The sequence below is a fragment of the Abrus precatorius genome, unplaced genomic scaffold, assembly GCF_003935025.1.
Source record: "Abrus precatorius isolate BTA unplaced genomic scaffold, Abrus_2018 Scaffold5, whole genome shotgun sequence".
Classification (NCBI taxonomy): Eukaryota; Viridiplantae; Streptophyta; class Magnoliopsida; order Fabales; family Fabaceae; genus Abrus; species Abrus precatorius.
This window is the reverse complement of record NW_020874395.1, coordinates 12,578,948-12,601,031: the sequence shown is the minus strand read 5'-3', so window position 1 is coordinate 12,601,031 and position 22,084 is coordinate 12,578,948. Positions and strand designations below refer to the sequence as shown.

The 22,084-nt window shown below is 30.3% G+C and overlaps 2 protein-coding genes and 1 pseudogene across 2 annotated transcripts; 1 reads left to right on the top strand and 2 right to left on the bottom strand.

The window, feature by feature from the left end:
• Positions 1–3,327: 3,327 nt before the first annotated feature.
• On the bottom strand, positions 3,328–9,884 carry LOC113867331 (uncharacterized protein At2g17340-like). The gene is made up of 12 exons (XM_027502587.1): positions 9,466–9,884; positions 8,233–8,298; positions 8,071–8,137; positions 7,859–7,927; positions 7,405–7,545; positions 6,778–6,906; positions 6,556–6,642; positions 5,942–6,016; positions 5,782–5,859; positions 5,585–5,662; positions 3,843–3,905; positions 3,328–3,733 (listed from the first exon to the last, which is right to left on the bottom strand). The coding sequence occupies exons 1-12, from the start codon at positions 9,633–9,635 to the stop codon at positions 3,653–3,655; spliced, it is 1,104 nt and encodes a 367-aa protein (XP_027358388.1). The 5' UTR covers positions 9,636–9,884; the 3' UTR covers positions 3,328–3,652.
• A 1,452-nt stretch (positions 9,885–11,336) lies between these two features.
• On the bottom strand, positions 11,337–15,398 carry LOC113867142 (enolase). Its single transcript, XM_027502208.1, has 17 exons — positions 15,259–15,398; positions 15,001–15,064; positions 14,561–14,625; positions 14,245–14,292; positions 14,058–14,144; positions 13,860–13,940; positions 13,678–13,779; positions 13,521–13,601; positions 13,353–13,427; positions 13,091–13,153; positions 12,933–13,013; positions 12,608–12,802; positions 12,473–12,523; positions 12,250–12,338; positions 12,082–12,133; positions 11,891–11,947; positions 11,337–11,652 (listed from the first exon to the last, which is right to left on the bottom strand). Exons 1-17 carry the CDS (start codon positions 15,322–15,324, stop codon positions 11,572–11,574), a joined length of 1,338 nt encoding a protein of 445 aa, XP_027358009.1. The 5' UTR covers positions 15,325–15,398; the 3' UTR covers positions 11,337–11,571.
• Positions 15,399–18,765: 3,367 nt separating this feature from the next.
• Positions 18,766–20,406, top strand: LOC113868133 (annotated as a pseudogene).
• The last annotated feature ends 1,678 nt before the right edge of the window (positions 20,407–22,084 follow it).

Genomic DNA, 22,084 nt, shown 5'->3' with positions numbered 1-22,084 from the left:
GCTTTACATTTTAAGTGTTGTTTAATATTACATGAAAATTATTCATCAATTCTATTGTATATAAGCTCAATTAATTTGTATATTATTAATTAATACATTTGAATTGCTCTCTAAAGACGATATTCTGGTACTCTACCGGTTATTACTTGCAACAGACTCGGTACACTTGCCGTGTTTGAAGGAAAAGAACCAACAATAGAGGGTAGGAAATTGATGAGATATGTGATGTGGGCACTTGTGTCGTTTATACATGTGTGTATATCTGAATGAACATTGTGAAAATGTTGGTCCGAGGGCCGTGTAATATGAATGATAATAGGCTAGGGGCTGTATGTGCTGTGAAAATGAAATGTGAGCCTAGTGTTGTATAGTTGAACAAATATGGGCCTAGTGTTGTGTACTGTTAAATGTGGGCTATGTGCCATATATTGAAATGTGTGTGACTAGGGTGTAGTAGCACCGCTGTAATGTGCTATAAATGGTTCAGCGATACACTGAGGATGTAGGAGATGAGGACAGTAGAAATACTTTGGGAACACCGACTACGAAACAGGTGTACCACTGGCCACACACTTTCTTTCTGACTAAACCTCTGACCGCTATCTTTGTTGAACGACCCGTGACTGCCCACGTGGTATCCGTGAGGCGGGAGTAACCGGCAACCATTCATGGTGTAAATTTGTGATCACAGTACTATAGTGAATATGACTGGTATGCGTATGCATGAATTTGTATTTTGTACTTGTGAATGTGAAATGTTGCTTGTGATTGTGTTTGTTTAATGTATTAAAATGTTTTGGAGGTGAGACTCTACGTTTATTGTGTATTTTTTGTAGTGTAGAGTACTCACTCTTACATTCATTTTTCAGCTAACCAAGACAATTAGTACCAGACTCAGTGAAGGGACAGATGGACAGGACTTAGAATTTATTTTGAAAATGTTATAATTGAACTAGTCTTGTAACAGTTATTTAATATTAAGTTGTAACCCTTCACTTATTTCGAAATCTTTTATAAAAATTTGGTTATCCGATTTGCAAAATCATTATTTAATTGAAATTAAATTTAAGGTGCTACATTTTCAATAAAATAATGGCCAATATTTATTTATCTATCTCACTTAAAATATGAAATAAAATAATTTATTTCTGTAATCATATTTCAATTAAACAAAATATATGAATAAATATCAGCTACTATATTCGTAAGGATGACGGTGGAATCTTATTATTATTAGAATTTAATACGAATTAATGTATTAACAATAGTAATTACCCAAATTAATTTATTAAAAGACAAAGCGTTATGAATCATTTAATACACTTGAAGTAAGCATTCGAGAGTTCTGAATAGCTTTCCTTTCGAGATCTGACCCATAGATATCTCTTAGGTGTTGATTAATCTAAAGATTTTTTTAGTTGACTGAAAAACAATATCCAAACCATTTTCAAATAATATTTAATATTTAATTTAATTTACATATATTAACAATATAAAAAATTACATTATTATTCAATCATGAATTATCATATAAGTAAAAATTGTTAATTTTAATAATAATTAATATAACAATTTATCTACGATATATTTTAATGAGTTGACAATATAAAATTTATTATTTTCTTAGACACACATTAAAAAAACATTAATCTAATTTGATGGGTTTATTAACACTAATAATTAAATTATATCTAAGGATGATAAATATACTGCACAATCTACAGTGAGAGATGAATGGAGGGTGGGTATGGATAATTCAAATTCTTGTTTAAAATGATAAAATAGTTTTTCTTATTTCATCATAATTTTGTGTAAACAAACACAAAATGACATACATGATCTTAATATAATATGATGTTAATATTTTTATAATTTTAAATGGATTAACAGGTTTTAGTTGCTGAACTAAACAATTGTATAAAGCATCATGGCAACATCAATAAGGCCAAAGACTCAAATCCTACTTTCATTACACAATACTTACGAAAGAAATTTGGCAAGTAGAAGATTCAATGGATCTTACTTTAATCATATTCAAATATACATAATTCACTCCTTGTGGAATACGTCTCCTTCTGCTTATTTTATAATATATATATGCACTGAGAATCTTTGGGCAGCGTGAGTCAATGGAAACTATTATTATAAATAGGGTTTTAATCACGTTCATAATTATGCATATCAATTGGTCTATTTAAAACTAGTATGAGAGTAGAGAGTTGTCTTTTTAGTTGCTACACAAAATTTACATAAGATCTACACTTAACTAACAAGTCAATAACTGACCCCACCAAAATTCAGTCATAGTGAGGAAAAGTAATATAAGTATCAAGGTTAGTGAAATTATGTTAATAAAATGTAAAAGATACAAAAATTATCAGTAAGATATAAATACATTTGTGTAAAAGAAAAGGGTTAGTGAAGGAGTACAAACTTAAAGCAAGAGTTAAGAAATTGAGATAATTGTATAATTTAATTGAAAACCAAATAATGAATATTGTAAGGTTTTGTCTGAGAGTTTAGAGAGAAAAGAAAAGAAAGGCAATTCAAAACATACATAAAGAGAGTTTTGAAAGGCATTAAAAAAACTTTAAACCCCTTTCTCTTGTTTCTGAAAAATCTCAAATAAGAAAATATCTCTTAAAAACCTTTCCCTTTCCCTTTCATTTTTTCCTTTCCTCCTTAATATAACATACAAACAAAGCCTAACAAAATATTACATTCATTCAAACTTAGGACACTTTACCTTTTTCGTTTTAAAATAATTGTTGCTTCATTCTTTTTTTTTTATTCAGTGTTGTGAGTTTGGTGTTGGTGAGCTTATTACAAATGTGCAACAACACTAGTCACGACTCACAGATACGTGTTTTTTTTTTTTCTAGATTAAAATTATTCCTCACAACAAATAATCTTGTTTAAGTCAAGAAAATCTGCATTACAATAAAACTAACCCTTCTAGCAAATTTTTTATACACAAGACTCAAAGTCAAGATGTTGAAAAGAAATGTGTTTATAGGTGAAAAGTGCTGAAGGAAATCTTAGAATTATGTTAAATTGTTAAAAGTTATGTTTCAATTGAGTTATCAGGATTATGCCCACTCATGAGTGGTATAGAATAAGGCCTATTACACAGGGAATGAGACTTACCTCTTTAAGTGTAACTAAAGAATTTTAACTAATAGTAAATGGTAAAATAAAAATTGTATTTGAAAACACTTAAGAATAACTTATGAAAATGTGTTATGACTCTCATAATTTTTTTTAAAATTTATTTCAATGAGTATTTTGATATACTTTATAAAAATTTATTTCCAGCTGATTCTGATTAATTTATAGTATAATTCATCATTTAAAAAATTATGAAATAAACACTTAATTAAGCTATGTATATAACCCTACCCTAAATAGTGCATTGCTAGCAGTTTTTTTATGCATATTGCAACACATGCCACCTCTTCATCAGCTTGAGGATAAAACATGGATGTAAAAGAACTTATTATTACAAGTAAAATGTTTCAGTTTTATCACCTCTTTAATACTAAAATGACATTCTAAAAAGTATCCAACATGCATATAATGGTGTGTAAGTTGAAGGATTAACGCTAGAAAAATTGCACGTATGCAGCATTAGTAGATAAAAGAATAAGCCTTGTTAACATGAAACTTCATTGTATTTGAATACGCAGTCATAGAGACGCCCCCCAAGAAATTGTGCAACTTCGGGATGTTTCACCTAAAAACATAATGTGAATAAAGAAATAATATTAAAAAATTAGGTTAATCAGAACTCAAATTTTCATTATTACAAGCAACATAAGTAAAATAATGTTGAAGTGAGTTACCATTCCAATCTTAAGGGAATCACATCTAAATTGGGCATAGAGATTTGTTTCTATTCCACGACCCTGTCAAAAGAACTAGATTAGTATTTAATATTGAATTTGAAAAACACAATCTTGTAATAGGGCTCATGATATAATGTAATTACAGTCTCAGAATCCAATGGGGAAAGGGAACTAAGAGCTTGTTTAGTTTAATAAAATATTTTTGTTTTTACTTTTAATAATAAAAATGTTACTTTGTTTTCCCTTTATTTCGTGTTTTCAAAGATTGTTTTCATTACTTTTTATACAAAACTATGAATATAGAAATTAAAGAGCAAACAATGTAGTAATTTTGTCACTAAAAATAACAGTAAGATACAAAAACAGAGAATATTGTCTCAAAGTAAATAGGTCCCAAGTTTCAATCTTTTGTATATATGCAAAATACCCAGAATAACCTATAGCGTGCCAAACTATTAGAAAGACAAATGTTCACCCATTGTGAGAAATGAGATACTGAAAATCTAGATGAAACATACATTACTTGTCACTAGTATATTACTCAACTTACTCATTCTCACTAGTATATTACATTACTTGATACTCCCAACAATATTCCCCTTCAAGTGTGAGACCTTCCATATCTCAAGAAGAACCCTTTATAGTCCCCCTCACATGGGAGCTTTTTTTTTCATTCACAAGTATTTGATCATGACACCACTTGCACTTGTACCGTTGTTAGCTACATCATTAGGAACTACCCCCAATTCTGTTGCACTTCAATATACATCTAAGCGAATCACCTGATCACACCATTGGCTCTAATACCACTTGTGGGTTGTGATTGAGTCTAAAACATTGGAGAGATCTCCATCACTAAACCAAGTGAAAACCATATAAGTAGACTGAACACCATATCCAAGATCTAACCCAAAACCTTAAAGATATTAGGTGTAGGTCATTGTCACTCATATGTTGTTCAACTTGCTCATTCTTATTCATTGTGGAACTTCCTACTCCCACTCAACACAACTAACAGTCTGAAAACTAAACATTCTATGAAAATCTAGGCCCAATAATGAACTGTATTGTATTTACATAGTTCTTTCTATTATCTATTATCATGATATATGTACTGAGAATATAAATATTTGTACGGTTTTCTTTATTTCACTTTGAAGGGTATCTTACTAAATTTGTAATTACAAGCAATTAATTCCATTTGTGCATCATTTCTATGTTATCTTAGGCTCAAAAGATGCCATTCCCTCCCCCCCCATGTTTTTCCATACTCTAGTGCAAGGTTCTATGTCCTTCAGGAATGAAGCCTGCTTCTTTGTAATGTGCAGTCCAAAACCATTCCAGGGACTGGGATGTCTGATTGGATGTCTCTATTGAGGAAAACAATTAATCTGGTTTTCCATATAACTTCTAAGTTTTTACATTTTGTTTGTAAGATATGTTTTTAGACGATTCACCCTAACTTAATCCAAACTCATTCTTTCTAGAATTCTCCCTCAACTTTCATAAATTTAAGTCAATGTCCAAAGGTGTTGCTCAAAGTCCAAGAACTATCTTGCTCTAACTTTTCACATCCAACTTTTTGATCCACAATAAGCACTAACCCGTGACATTCTATTTCTTCTAAACCAGTTTCCTTTGTTATCCTACTTCACTCCAAATCAAAGCCGAACAATGCATCTATGAATTCAATCGTCAAAGCAGTTCAAATTTCTAACAATATCCAATGAAGAACTTACCATCCCTTCTAAGATGACAAGATCTGCATCGCTGGCAAGGTAAGCAAGCTCCTGTGACACTCTTGTAAGATCAATGACCTGCAATCCATTGAATAAAGCAAGACAGATGTAATTATCATACAAGTCAATGATCTGATATCATTGGTTCAAATAAATTAATTTGCCTAATTAACAAAAAGCATTGCTCATTTTCTTACTGGTAAATCATTGCCAGAGTTGGCAATTAAAAGATTTGAAGCCCCAATACCCACAAGCTGTCCTTCTTCATCCTTTAACTGGATAAGTGGAAGTCAACATGATAGAATTAGCCAAGAATAAGGCAATACCAACAACTGCATAAAATTTTTTTTCCATTACCTTTGATATGATTTCAACTAATTCAGAATGAGTCACATCATTGATGGAAGGCAAGTCGTTAGCTGCCAATACAACCTGCATTCAAACAAAATCACAAAATATGTTGAAGATGGCAGATGTAAGAACAGCATATCAAAAGCAGTTTCAGTTTCAGACATATATTTAAAATGGAAAAAGACTAATAAACATCTTTCAAACACCAACATTAAAGTTCAGATGATTTATTATGAATTAAAATGTCAAAAATAAATGCTTCCATGGTTTTTGTAGAAGAAAAGAGGCATAATATTTGAGGCAACGAGCTACCTATGCTACACTTTGGTACATTTGGTTGGACAATAACTCTTGTATTTTTAAAAGAGATTTCAATGGTCTAAAACTTTAGTAAAAATTTAGGCGTTTTGGCTTCTATTTGGTGTAAAGCACGAGGCGTTGTAAATGGGGTACTCTAACAGACATGTTAGTTAATGGACAGCTTTGCTCATTGATTTTATCTTCTTCTTTTTTTTTATGTTTTGTTCTTATCGGTTCTTTAGTCTCCCATCTCTTTTCAATACTTCTATCTTCATTTTAACAATTTTTTTCTTTTATAAATAAATAAAATGTCAGCAAACCTGACTCCCACGCCGAAGTAGTTCTCTTGCAAATGGTAAAATACCCAAAATGATGTCTGCACCAGAGTTATCTACAAATATGATAACCTGCCACAATAAAAGGAACATATTACAACAATATGATAAGTATCTATCACAATACCACTGTAAAAAATATGCAAGACAAAAAATATCAATAATTAATGAAAAATTTGTATTTATTCATGTACATATGAAACTTACCTTCTTCCATGCCTTCTTGCTCCATTTCATTTTGAAAGTGTCAAGATCATCAATAACCCAAGGTCGAGGAACAAGATTTTGACAACTGGCCAAAAAGGACATTCCATCCTTAGAGAAAACCTCTGCAAGCTTCAAGAAAATGCAGAAAGAATAAGGTAATGCATGATTGTGATAAATAGCAGAATAGTTTTTTTCTAGTAGAAAAATAAATTCAGATCTAAGTTTTAAGAATATCTAGTTACGCATGCAAAATTTCAGCATATGGTTCCATACATATATCAGAAAATGGGATAACACCAGTGACAAATAGACAATACTGTAATAGTACTACTAACAACCAACTAAAGGAAATTAAGGAACATTGTATTTTAAGGTTAATTAGCCACACCGTGTATCCTTATTCCACACAAAAGAGGAACTAAACCAAATAATAGGAAAGGGGAAGGAATGGATAAGGGGGTGGTTCTGTAGCAAGGAACATAAAAGAATATTCATAGATAATACAGATCACAGCTTAACAAAGTAAAATTGGTATTTGAAAGACAAAGTAGGCTTAATCTGGTTTGTAAAAGAGTCTTAATTATAGTATACAAATTTTTCAAAAGAAAGCATAAAGTATCATCCTACCTGTGCAGAACCAAGATCAAAAATATTTCCAGCAAAAATTCCTCTAACTAGATTCTCAAGCCGCTTGCCTTCATCTTCAATGGCATCATTAAGACGAACAACATTCTCAAATAGGGAGATGGCTTTTGCATTTTCTTCATCCTATTGCATTCAATCAGAAAATATTAACATATCTTCGGTGGAAAAAACTTGCATGATGCATTAGTAATTCTACAACATCACTCCATCTCTCCTTTATTAAAATTGATAACAACATAAGTTAAAACCCTGTTAAAACTTTGGCTAACAAAAATAGAGTTTTTCACCCACGATTAGACTTTGCTCTATAATTCATGCAAGATGTTACATTTCTTCAACTACTACAATCAGATAGATACACACTTTTCTTCAACCTTCTATTATCCATAGCTGCATAACAGTAACAAACAAGATCATAAATAGCAGTCAAATTTACCTTGACGTTTTTGAAGATATCTGTGAATCCCAATTCTCTAAGCACTTGCTCACGAAGTCTGCAGAGAAGCTGGAAAATCCCCCCAACCACCCACCAACAAGGAAAAAAAAGAAAAGAAAATTGAAAAACAATGAAGGAAATTAGACACATCGCCAACTGCTGTTTTTTTGTTATAATTCCTTTTTTCCTTTTTGTTATAGTATAGAACATACAATGCAATCAGGAGGCCCACCATGACTTTCAGGATCTTTCTTCAAATCTTCAAGTATGTCAGCATACCTTTTGCAATGAATGCAAAAACAAAATAAGCAATTAGTAAATTCCATACTACAAGCTATTGCCTATTAGGTAGAAAAATAGCAGAAAGAGATCACCTTTGAGCAAATTTTTCAGCTTTATTTGCAGCATCAGGAACAGAGGTATCACTCTCTGCGCGCTTCCTGTCAAATCAAAGCTAAAAAATTATGTAAACGAAAAACACACAAATAATGAAATCCTTCCAATAATATAAAAACCACATATTTCAAAAACCAGTAAATGTTAGTTTAATATTGTCATCAATCAGTTGCTTCTACAATTCTATTTCCTTAATAAGAGAAAAAAAAAACAACAACTCTTAACGCTAGTAAATTGAGCAAAAACGTACTCTTAAAACAAGATTAAGAAACTCAAAGGATTGGTCACTTGGTGCTTTTTATTCAATACAGATGGAAGAAAAATACATGCATAAACATGGAATTAACTATTGAAACAATTAAAATAAAACACTTATGTTGAATTACATGGTCATTTTGGCCCATTGTCAATATTGATGATACTCAAAAAATATTTACCAAACACTCAGCTGCTCATAAAGCAGGTTTTCTATTACTTATCTCACAACAACTCCAAAAATCATCCTCTAGACAAAGGTTTTGGTAGCAACCTATACAAAGCAACAAGAATAACCAACTCACCCTAGTACAGAAGAAATGGGAAGAAACAACAAAGTTCTCAAAAGGCCAGAATAAGCAGCCATGATAATTGGAAGCCCAATTGTATCATTTGGCATTAACTTCCATGGACAATTAATCTTAAAATATGTCAAGTTGCTATTTTATATCGATAATTAGCTAACAAATGGTCATGATGACGCCAACTTAATATGTTATTTATCCCTGACCACCATAAATACACCATCATAAACAAAGGCATTGATTAAAATTGAAGATCATAATTTGAGGATAAAAGAGTCCAAATACATGAGCAGAAAGCTTGACAAAATTTTGAACTCATAAGGAGAAGAACGAAATAAGTCAATATATACATATAAAATATTAACAATTCCAATTATCATAAAAATTAGATGATCAAATATCACGAAATAAGCATCCTATTTAAAAACACACAACGCAAGAAATATTAAAACGACCAATATTACCCATAAAACTATGAAAAACTTCAAAAACAAAAAGCACCAAATTTCATAGAAAAATAAGAGAAAAACAAGGCATTGCTGATCAAAACAAACAAAAGGGTATCCTATGAATGATGAAAAACAGTGAATTATGCCAAAAATATCATTTTTTTTTTAACTGAGAAAAAGAGAGAGAGAAAGGGGAACGAACTTGAAGGAGGGAATTGAGTTGAGGAAGAGATCAATCCAAGAGATTTCGGTGGGAGTGGGTTTGCGGGGATTATCGGAAGGGAACCTATAAGGTATGGTGCAAGCTCTGTAGTGGGAATCGATGGGTGTGAGTAAGAGTGGAAATTCCACAAGCTCTGATGCGCTTTCCATCTTCACACCAAAAATGCGTTGAAATTGCAAGTGAATGGAATGGAATGGAGCAGAGATCAAAATTATCTTTTGAGTTCAGTTCTAAGAAAGAAGGGAAGAAAAACAGAGGAATCTCAGAGAGAGAGAGAGAGAGAGGCGTGGCGTAGTGGCACTTCTCTTCTCACTTTTTACACTTCTCACGCATCCCTCTCAAAACACTTAGCTTCGTTTGCCTTCTCTAGTCAAACTTCTCTTCAGTTTATTATAGGTAATGTTACCTTCGGCTTTGTTTGGATATTTATAAATCACTTTTAGAATTATTTTTTTTTTAAATTAAGTTATTAAAAAATAATGACCTCCTATTAGAAGGCATGGCAACTTATGTTTTTTGTTCGATTTGAGGAGGTTTTAAGGTAAAAGGAAAAACTTATTATAAGTAAAATTTATAATTCAGTTTCAATTAATTTTAAAATAATCTAAAAATTAAATTAATATAAACTGATATTTTACACTTTGAATTAGATAAAAATTATTTTTTAAAACATATAATTTTAACTTTTAGATTAATAAATAAATAAAATTTTATTAAAAAAATTATTTAAAAAATAGCTCTATTTAATAAGGTGGCTGAAATAGGTAATATTGCCATTTTTGTTTACCTTAACTCGTTTTTATTTTTAAAACACTATATTTCAATTACTAGTTAGAAGTATTTTCATCCCTTTATTATTCAGTTTTTAGAACTTTACTATCTTTTATTTTTCATTCAACTTTTTTTTATCATTAAATCTTATTAGAATATAACTAAATGATTAATTATTGTTTTTATAATACAAATCATCAAAATAATTACATAAATTAATTCATATTATCTCATGTTTATTTAGTCAAAATATTTTTTAAATGAGTAAAATTAAATACTATAATTATTTTAAATTATATAATTACTAAATTTTAATGACTAAATTAAAAATTAATAATATATTTATCCTTCATTTTATATTTATCAATTAATTCAATTAAATTTTTGTAATAATTATCATTTTATCAAATAATTTTATTCAATCTGGTCAAACAATAGAATCTCAATAACATTTTTATAATAATTAATTTTTTATTTAATAAGAAAAAAATTTATTAAATAAAAAATTAAATAGATCATAATATATTTAATAAAGTATACTTTATAATGATTTATATATAAAAAAAAATGTACTAATTGTTAATGTATTTACCACCGAGTTGATTTAGTAATAAAAATGAAAATCGAGAACCAAACCCCAAAAAAAAGCCCTTTTTATCTATAATTTTTTCAATTAATAGTTTATTTAATTTTTAACTTTTTTAAAATCAGTTTCGTGATTTAGAATAGTTTAAATCAATTTTGTATACTAAAAATTTACACTTTCCGAGAGGAAAGGAATTAACATTTTGAAAATAATTTTAATTATGCAAAAATAGTAAAATTTTATTATATATATATATATATATAAAAAAAATCCATTTCATCTTTCATACTCATTTTGTTTTTCTTTTTCACAGTGAAAGGATTAATTTCAATACCGATTATAATTACTTTAAATTCTCATAATTTTGCATTTGTAGAAATTTACTACCTAACTCCAAATAGAATAAATTTTCTGTACCGCAAATAAATAAATAAACAAGTTTCTCCGTACATAATCGACCACATACTTCCTGTGTTTCCATAATTGGAGATAAGCACGAAAATATAGAATCCAGGATTTGCACTGGTATTAGAAAATTATCCAACAAGCCAACCATAGACACCAAATATATAGTTTACTGGCCTACTCTCATTTCAAAATGCGACGCTCAACAAAAACTATTTTCGCTTATAGAAGAAAAGCTTAATTTGCACAAAAATACATGTCCCAATGCTGTCAACATCAGCAGAACCTTATTTTAACGCTGCTTAGTGAACTTCTGCTACACATTAGTAAGGTTCCACAGGGGCTCTGAATTTGGAACCAGCATAGACAGCAGCAGAACCAAGTTCCTCCTCAATCCTAAGAAGCTGCAACACAACACAAATAAGTGTTAAGTGACAACGGTCCAACTTATATACAGGTAAGTTGCGTACATCCCAAATTTATGTTACATTATTTTTATTATTAGGCCTTCGGCTTGCAATAAGTAGGAGAACAAACTGAATAAATAAAACAGTGGAGGTTCAACAGCAAATAAATTAAAAGCCCACACCAATGGTATTGAAGTGACCATATTCAGCTCATTTAAGCATGTAACGGTTTTACCTGGTTGTACTTAGCAAGCCTTTCAGATCTGCAGGGAGCTCCAGTCTTGATCTGCCCCTGTTTAAGAAATAACATGACCAAATTATATCAGCTTCAACTGTAGGTAAAAAATTGCTATTTTGAAATCTAGACACTACGGTACAGTGAAAAAGAACATGATATGATTTGGGAAAAAGCATCTGACAACTTACAGTTGCTAAACCAACTGAGAGGTCAGCGATGAAGGTATCTTCAGTTTCACCGCTACAATAAACAACATGAAACACATTAGTGTGCACACACAGCACATACATAGAATAATACAATCTCAAAGAACAGAGCAAATGGATACAAGAGGGAAATCAATGAACGTTCAATACCTCCGGTGGCTAGCCATAACCCCCCAGCCAGCTTTCTTAGACATTCTCACAGCTTCAATACTTTCAGTTACGCTACCAATTTGATTCACCTAACATAAATAGTTAAAAAAATTGAAAATTTAATCCTTTGAGTTGATAAGATAATTTTCAGTTTAGAATGGATAGTTACTTAACGGGGAACTTTTGATCCTCAGCATATAAAAAAAGGCAAAAGTTAACTTACCTTCAACAAAAGGGCATTGCAAGCCTTCTCCTTAATTGCTTTCTCCACACGCTAGAGTCAATGATGGACAGATATTTGTCAAAAGGATACATGTTTGCTAAACAGAACTCCCAAATTAACAGTTAAGAAGCATACCTTTGGGTTTGTGACAAGGAGATCATCACCAACAATCTGCACTTGCTGGCCAACTTCAGCTGTTAATTTTGCATAGTGCTGCCAGTCATCCTGATCAAATGGATCCTCAATGGATACAATTGGATAATCTGTCACAAATGATTTGTACACATTCTTTAAGCTGTCTCCTGAGATTTTCTGTGACCCGTCATTATTCTGTAACAAGGTAATCAGTCAGTTGGGAAATTAAATGTATCTCAACAGAGGAAAATGAAAATAAATAAATAAATAAATATATATATATATATATATATATATATATAGAAAAAGCTTGTAGTTTATCAACCTCTTCCTTAAAATTCAAGTCATATGTTTTGTCCTTGCTACCATAAAATTCTGAAGCAGCAACATCCATCCCAATAACTACCTGTAAGAATAGAAATTATTAAATTAATTAGCCATATATTAAGATGCTGAGTCAGATTCCACAGATGAAGATTCAACCTTTCCAGTGTAACCAGCTTTGGCAATGGCAGTCTTCAGAAGCTCAAGACCCTCCTTGTTTTCCTATAAATTAATCAGAAAACATATAAAACAGCATTTTGGGGCGATAAAATTATTTAAACAGCAGGTAGAGACGATTAATGCTTAGTATGACCTTGATATTAAGAGAACATAAATAACTCATCTAATTGCAAGGAAACAAAACATACACTACTTTTGAATAATGCTTAGATCACTAAAACCAAAAGGAGCAGGCAAAGACCTGGATATTAGGAGCAAAGCCACCTTCATCACCAACGTTGGTAGCATCTTGTCCATACTTCTTTTTAATCACAGCCTGTAAGACAAACACATTAACATCTTAATTTATGACAATGATAATAATGATTTACCATTCTTTTTCGGAAAGTTGGGTGAAAAGAACAGTAACCTTTAGATGGTGGTATACTTCTACACCCATTTTCATTGCTTCTTTGAAAGAAGATGCCCCAACAGGGAGAATCATAAATTCCTATAAAAGAGGACACAGGGTAAGTATTTCAATTAAAAAATGTCATTGTTCAATTGTTATATTAAATAGACATTACCTGCATTGCTAGCTTATTTCCTGCATGTGAGCCTCCATTGATAACATTGAATGAAGGTACAGGCAGCACCAAAGTCTTGTTGCCAGCCAGTTCGGCAATGTGCTGAAAAGTTTAAATAATATAAAAGCAGCCAATGAACAAAAGATAACCAGATAGGAACTATTACTAGCAAAACCTCATACCTTATACAGAGGAATTTTCTTCACGGCAGCACCTGCTTTACAGACAGCAAGTGACACTGCCAAAATAGCATTGGCTCCAAGCTGAAAATTTCAATACCGTGGAAACTCAAAATTAGCATAAAATGAATCATCATTACAGCAACAAAAAAAATGCAGCAACAGAACAAAATAAACCAGAAAGGAATCATATAGCAGTACCTTCTGCTTGCACCACCCCCACTCATTAACAGTTCCATCAAGCTGCTGTACCATAAAATTGTCAATTTCAGTCTGCTTGGTTGGGTCCTGTAAAGGCAGAAAACAAATAAAATAAGAAATTAATTATCCACTACTAACATGTTTCAGTAACAATGGGCAAGAACCCAGTTTTATAGTAGCATAATACCTTGCCAAGCAGAGCAGGTGCTATAATTTTATTCACATTCTCCACAGCCTAGGCCAAGGCAAAATTGGAATTTTATTATCAACTCAGATACATTTAAATAGGGAAAAAAAAAAAAACATCCCCTCCCGAACGCAAACAAAAGCCAAACGCTAAAGGAAAAATATATTTAAAAAAAGAGTTGTGAGGTGGGGTCAAAATAAAACAGCACATCCAACAAATACTAACTGAATTTTTTAAAGGAAATCCATCATTCTGCCCAAAATTAAAAAAGAACTTGTTAATACATCAAAGTGAAAGAATATAAAGTATGCAGCACCTTGAGAACACCTTTCCCGAGGTAGTCTGACCCTCCATCTCTCAATTCCAGAGCTTCATACACACCTTTATAGAAAGTAAAATGAGTCAAGGACACACCACTTTCAGAACCACCAACCCTTGTAATGACCACACGAAATTTTGCAACGAATAAACATTAATATAACGTGCAAAACTAAGCATGCCAGTTGAAGATACTCAAATACCATTTCCAATTCAACACTCCCTGCTTCTTCTTCCTTTTTTGTCTTGGCATGATTACGATGTTTCAATCAGCACAACACAAACAACAACTCATACAACAATGAATAAAAAATTGCAGTATATCCATACATTCATCAAAACATTCAATCTGCTTTAGTATATGCGTATGTGTGTTTGTGTGTGTATACAATCAAGTCGCATTTCCTTTTCTCTTCGAAATAAACAACGATCGTTTACCTGTGGAAGCTCCGCTAGGCACAGCGGCTCTGGCGAAGATTCCATCGCTAAGAGTAACATCAACCTGACAATGACAAAACGCATTCAGAAGCCAAAGCTTCGCATAAGTAAAAAGGAATCGAAACTTTCCATCTGACACCTAAAATAAAACGAACATTCGTTTTGTATTGTCTTTCATTTTCCCGCACATTTTCAGAGCGTCCAAACAGAAACCGAAGAAATGAAAGGAAAAGGCAGAGAGAGCAAAGTGAGACTCACTTCAACGGTGGGATTTCCACGGCTGTCGAAGATCTGACGAGCCTTCACGACCTTGATGGTTGCCATTGTTATGAATCAAAGTGATTTTCAGAGAGTGAAGTTTTCTCTCGTCGCAGTGATTTTCCGACCCTTCTTTTTCTCGAGAAAATAACAATGTGGTGAAAATGCGCGAGTGGGTTTATAGAGGGGGTGGTACGTGGCTATCGCGGAAGGGTGTTAAATCTGAACCGTTGGTGATGGAAAGAGATGGTGACGTGGACGGCTAAGATGAGTGTTTTTCGACATCATGAGTGGCCCCATGAAGCACGCAGAGAAGAATATGCTTTGTGCTTTTGCTCCCTTTCTTGGTGCCGCGCTTCTCGAAACAAAGTTGAATTCATGAAAAGCGTTCTCCCTTTGAAATTTATATTTTATCTTTTTTAAATAATTAATAACAGAATGTTTAAATTTATTTAATTTTTGGAGAAAAAAATGTGCTCATTTTCAAAGCTTTTGATAATAAGTTATTTTCAACACAAAATAAGATTAAAAAAACTATATTTTTATGTTAAATTAAATTAAAACTTTTGGTAATAAGTAATTACTAAAAAAATATTAAATTAAAATGCACTTATACTATTATCAACACATATGGTTATTACATTATGTAAATTGAAATGCATCTACATGCAATTTAAGTGGTTAAAAATATTAAAAATACCAACATAATTTATAAGAGTTATAAAATGTTTTTCATAAATTATTAATAAGCTCTTCCAAACACATTTACATGTCACAAGAGTAGTTATATACTTTATCCATAATCTTGCTGAATTCCACATCTAGCTTAAGGACACTATATTTTGAGCTTTAAAAAAAGTTGAGCTATTGATAACCCATGTATGTAGTGTTTTCTAGCTGATATTGGTTTTGAAAAGGGGTGTGGTGGGAGCACCTAGTTTTAGCATAGAGCTCTTTGTTTTGGAAAAAGTAGAGTTGTTTGTCAGAAAGAGGTTTGGTTCAAGGTTTTCTCACACGGACAAGGTTGATTTGTAAGACTCAAGGTTGTCGCCAATTGATTTGTTTTCTGATTCTAAAGCTTTGGGCTGTGTTTGGTTTCTTCATTTATTTTCAAAATATCTGGTGGTTACAATAATTATTATCACCACAGGCACGTTACACTTACACATCACAAGCAAAACATTAGAATTCTGAAGTTGTTTCAACGTTCTTACAGTTTTTAATTATGCATGTTTTTATACCATATTAACATGAAAATTATAACATTCATGTTATGCGTTATATGTTGAGAAAAAATTCAATTTGCATGCCAAAATAATTAAACATTAATAAGGTGGAATTAATGTACATTATTGGTTACTATCTGTTTAAACAGAATAGAACCTTTCCCTTTCCTTTTTCTCACTTTATTTTTCCGGGTACATTAGCCTTTCTAATTTTGACACATAAAGAAGATTTTAGATGTACTTAGCAAAATTAGAGCTGAAAAATAAAAATGGAAAGATTAGCTTATTGAATTATAAAGTTAACTAATAAACTAACTGATAAGTGTAAAATAACATATAAGGATGTCACTAATTTTTAAATAATTATAATTTTTATTTTACCCTTATTTAAAATGTTTTTATTAAATAAAATTAGATAATATAAATTAATGTATTATTATTTTAATGGTTTTATATTATAAAAATAAAATTTAATCATATGCTAATAAAAGTTGAAGAGATTGAAGAAAGAATTATTAAAAAATAATAAGCCCCCAATCAAATTTTTTTATTCAAAATCATTAATTTTAAATTTTTATTATAATCTTTAGAGAAAAAACATAATGAAAATGAAAAAAAATGCAATTAAATCTAAAAGGAAACATTTTTGGGTACATAAGCAAACTCTATTAGTCTAGCTAGAATAAAACTATCTAATCCACAGAATAACTTAGACAAACAATTTGTAAATAACATTTTTCTGCTCAAGACATGCATTGCATGCCTTTTAGGGGAAATGGCAATCTCCAAGATTTTTATTTTACACACATGACAGAAGGGTGGGTTTGTGCTATAATCATAGGTCTCTTGCTTAATTCACTCCCAAATTCCACTACCATTGATCTTGCTCACGAATGTTTCCTAACTCGGTTGTGAATTTATAGGAATAATAGTAACATGATTTCTTTGTATCCTCAAGTTTCAAGGCATTTTCTTTCTACATCAGTGGCTTTTTTTCTCTTTGGGAGATTCTTTACAATGGCTTTACCTTTTTATGCACCTCTTAAGCACTTAGTTTTTTTTAGCTTCAAGCCATATTTTCTTTACCATTAACTTCCTTATCATGGTGCCTTTGGTCAGCATCTTTAGCAACATTAAGAATTTGTCCATTGTGGTGTTCAGCAACTTTGTCTTTGGCCATAAATCCCCACATATATGTAATATGACTTTTGAATAAGGATAATTATGTACAGTAATTATATGTGTTTTTTATAATTATTTTATGAAAATTAAAATTTTATCTTTGATTATTGTGTTTTGTTTTTTGATGCATTTAGGATGGAGAGAATTAAAAGAGAGTGAATTGAACTGAATGTTTCCTTCTTCTCTAGATTGGATGCTGAATTCTCCTCTCAAATGGAGAAAAATCGAGTGGAAGAGTAAAACATATGTAAGAATCACTGAAATTATCAATAATAAATTAAAAAATTAAAATTATATGGAGACCATTTAATTAGTAAATAAAAATATATTATAAAAAATTAAAAAATAAGAGACTAAATGGAAAAAAAAATTAACATTTTAAAAGACTAAAAATTTAGAGAGATTATTCTTCACTGCAAGATCCAAAAAAGAACATTATATTATTTCCTTCCCTCTTTTCTGCCCTTGTCTTTGCACACAACTTTTTTGTACTTTCCTATGTTATCTTTCCATATCCCTCACTCCTTTCAATACAAACAATTTCTTAAATAATCTCTCTAGAGATATCTGCTTGCAAAAAGTGAAAGAAATAGTAAAATTAAGTCATTAACTTCAACAAACTCTACATCAATTAGATGTTTTTTTTAGCCAAAAAGTTTGTGAAGTGAGCTTTTACAAGTACCTGGCTGTACCAGCCCTTCAAATGCAGCAGCTGCTTTCAAAGATCAAACACAATGTTCTACGCGTGTCTGTCACTGTAATACTAACATGAAAGGAAATAAAAAACATATTGAACATAAATAATCATAAAGTAAAATTGTTAAAGTGTTAAAGAAGAAAAATAAAAAGAGTATAAAAAAAGAAGAAGCAAAACTAAGTTTCCACTCACTTTATTTAAATGAATGAAAAAAGTGAGTTAAATTTTTAAAAAAAAATGTGCATTTTTTATTCTGAGTTTAATGATTTTTTTATATTTTTATAATTTTTAATAAATCTTAGTTAATAATAAAAGTGAGTTGTTAAAAAGTGTGTAAGATTTAGAAACAAGAATATGAGCAACATGTAAAGAATTAAAACATAAAAAGTTCTAGAAGGAGAAATGGAAGAAAGAAGAGGATAGGTGAAGCATATTGTACTTGGAAAGTTCAAGGATGATATCACTTCAGAGTACATTGAAGAGCTCATGAAATGCTATGCCAATCTAGTCAATCTCATCCCTCCCATGAAATCATTCCAATGGTACCCAATTCACTCTATCTCTTTCTCCTTAATGTGTTCTTTTCTTTCCCTAAATTTTGCCATTTAACAGCCCACTTTGGTAAGAGCAAATGACATACACCTCTTCACAAAATACAATTAGGGGCTGCAAAAGTTGTACAAGTTTGACAAAAAAAATTGAATTTTTATTAAATCCATTAAACTGGGGTTGCCTGGGTTGGTTGATGAATGAATACTAAGTAGATGTAAGAAGAATCAGTGGTGTGTTAATTGGGTTTCTTTCCAATGTTATTTAGAGCCATCACTTTGGTCTCCGCTGGATTCTGGGTTTACAGTGTTAAGAATTGTTTATGCTTTTTCTGCATTCTAGGGTCTTTATGAGAATGGTATTTGTAATTAGTGAGAGAGGGTTTATCATTTGAATTTTTGGTGGTGATGATAGTGGCTTCCATGAACTCCAACCTGGAAAGTTTTGGTGTTAGTAGGATTTATTGAGTATAATTGATTTTTTTTTAATTGCCTGTACTCATAGACAAGGAGAGTATTCAAAAATGGTATTTTGAAAGAAAAAAAAGATGCTTCTACTTGCCTTCCTTCTTTGTCTTGGTTTGATGTCACTACTCATTTTTGTTTCTGAATGCAATTGCCTTTTGAGACCCTTTAATATTATCATTATGAGGGAAATAAACTTGTTACTCTAGAGGAACATTTTCACACATTTATGTCTCAAGACATTGTTTGTCATATTTATATCATATTATCAGCCAGTATTGTATGAATAATAACGTTACTATTGAGTAAATATGGTTTCATATTCCGTTAAAAAATGATTGGGAGATGGTCTTGTTAAATCTAGTTTGTCTCTGGTTCTAAAGTTTTCGCAATTTAAAGGTTTTAAGTTTTTTATGGCAAAAAATGTTGGTAGATTCAAAGTTCAGCGGCTTAAGTTAGGCTTAATGGAATCGAAGTTTGAATTATAATTTGAAAAATGTTGATCTTAATTCTTAGAATTGAGTTTAAGTATTTAAAATAGTAAATTTTTATTATAAAATAAGCATCTATCACGCTTTTATAAATTTACTATTTATGGATATATAAACTTAATTCTAAGGACTAAAATTAACAAAATCTTTATCTATGAAGTTAGAAGTTAACAAAACTCCTATAATTTATATATGTTTTCATGCTACAACATATAGAACTTAAAAAGGTGCTTGAGAAATGTCAATCAACTATTGCATGGTTTTCTTCAGAACATTTGCACTTGAAGAGGCTTGATTAAAACATTTTAAAACAATGTAAATAATGCTCGTATATGTCTCATTATTCTTCCATTTTCATGTTTATTATGTATTGTAGGGGCACAGATGATAGTGCTGAAAACATGCATCAAGGTTTTACTCATTTCTTTGAATCAACCTTTGAGAGTACAGAAGGAGTTGCAGAGTATGTAGGTCATCCAGCCCATATTGAATTTACAAATTTAATTCTTCCCTGTTTGGAGAAAGTGATTGTGATTTAATGATTTATTACTTTTGTGAACATTGTAATGCTCCCTTTTTGCCATATGTTGAGAGGTTTTCTTTGTTTATAATATAACTAGTAAGTTTTTTATATAAATTGCACAATCTTTTGAAGTTTCAAAATTTTCTAAGTAAAAAAATTAAAAAATAATTGTAAATGCTTTCATTATTAATAATTAATATTTGATTATATTGTATAAGATTAAATAAAAGATACAGATTTTTTAAATTAAAGAATAAATTACAAAAAAATATATCGCATTATATAGGAATCGTCTACCCTTTATTTTTATAAAATTTTCTAATTATTAAATACATATAAAATATTTGATATATTTTATATTTTCAAATATTAATAAATAAATATTTTTATTTAATATTATTTTTTAAAATAATAGGAAGATTATAAGAAAGCTAATTGGAGTATATTCCCTTAGTATATATCCTTTGAAGGGGAATGTTTTTCCTAATCTTTAATTTAATAGGGCTAGGACTTAACTAAATGCAATAAAAATCATAATGTTCTTCTTCTTCTTTTTTGTCTAATCAAATCATAATGTTTAAACCCAAACAATAACCAAGTAATTGAACTCAAACTTGGTACAAAAAAAACTAACATTTTAAGGTTTGAAGTAATAATAGCCATAAAGAAGTTTATTGCACTAATTTTATGTAAAAAAAAAAACTCAACTGAAATATATAAATATTTGTTGACTGACTTTAGCATTGTGCTTAATTTAGATAAATGATTCAAAGTCAATAACAAAATATTTTAATGAAACCATTGAAATCACAAGAACCATTTTACATTGGGGAAAACTATAAACAATTAGCACAGAAGTGAGAAAGCATTCAAAAGAACAATTTGACTCTTAAATCTAATGCAATTGAAAGTCAACCTGGGTGGATAAAAAATAATTGTTTATGGGTGTGCTTCAATCATCAACATTAAAATGGCAAAGACCACTGTTTCTCTTGTAGTAATTAGGGAAAACAGAAAGAACTTGCAACAACTTCAATTTTTTAATTTTAAGAAACTTCAATACATTGAATTATTCATTGGATAGTTAACCATTTACTATATAATATAAAATAGAAAATTGATGAAACTTTGACCCTGAACTATTCTTTCTACCCCTCTCAATTATGGACAAGTAATTCAGTCCACCAAAATTATTTAAATCAAAGATGAGAAATAATAATAATAATAATAATAATAATAATAATAATAATAATAATAATAGAAATCAGAAGTGAGGATCATGAAATTAATATATGGAGAGAATAATGAATATAATTGTTTAAGATGCTACTGTATGCTATACAGAATTTTGAATCACAATTATAAACATTTTTTTTATATTTAAAGTGACCAGCTGTACCAACCCTATTTATTTGAATTTCAGCACCTAAAGAAAAGGGGGGCAAGGGTACCTGTAGATTAGAAAGTACATTGACAATATCCATTATGCATTTAGTAGTTGGAGAAGGAACTTAGATAAACATTTTAACAAATATGGAGAAAAGAATTAAATTAAAAAGATAAAATAATTTTATTTTAACCAACTAAAATTAATTTATATACCTTAATTTATAAGAAATTAGATAGAAATGATTTTTTAAAAATATCATAAATTAATTTTAACATAATAAAAAAATAGTTTATATGTCTTCCTC

Bases quoted from the DNA above. Each gene is read 5' to 3' on its own strand.
- LOC113867331 (XM_027502587.1), bottom strand. From the start codon at position 9,635: ATGGAAAGCGCATCAGAGCTTGTGGAATTTCCACTCTTACTCACACCC. The intron at 6,907-7,404 runs GTAGGATGATAC...ATTTTCTTGAAG, and splicing joins TTGATCTTGGTTCTGCACAG to CTTGCAGAGGTTTTCTCTAA. The intron at 5,860-5,941 runs GTAATGGAAAAA...CCACTTATCCAG, and splicing joins TAGTTGAAATCATATCAAAG to TTAAAGGATGAAGAAGGACA.
- LOC113867142 (XM_027502208.1), bottom strand. From the start codon at position 15,324: ATGGCAACCATCAAGGTCGTGAAGGCTCGTCAGATCTTCGACAGCCGT. The intron at 13,780-13,859 runs GTATGAGGTTTT...TAAACTTTTCAG, and splicing joins AGAAAATTCCTCTGTATAAG to CACATTGCCGAACTGGCTGG. The intron at 13,428-13,520 runs GTTACTGTTCTT...TTTGTCTTACAG, and splicing joins AAGTATACCACCATCTAAAG to GCTGTGATTAAAAAGAAGTA.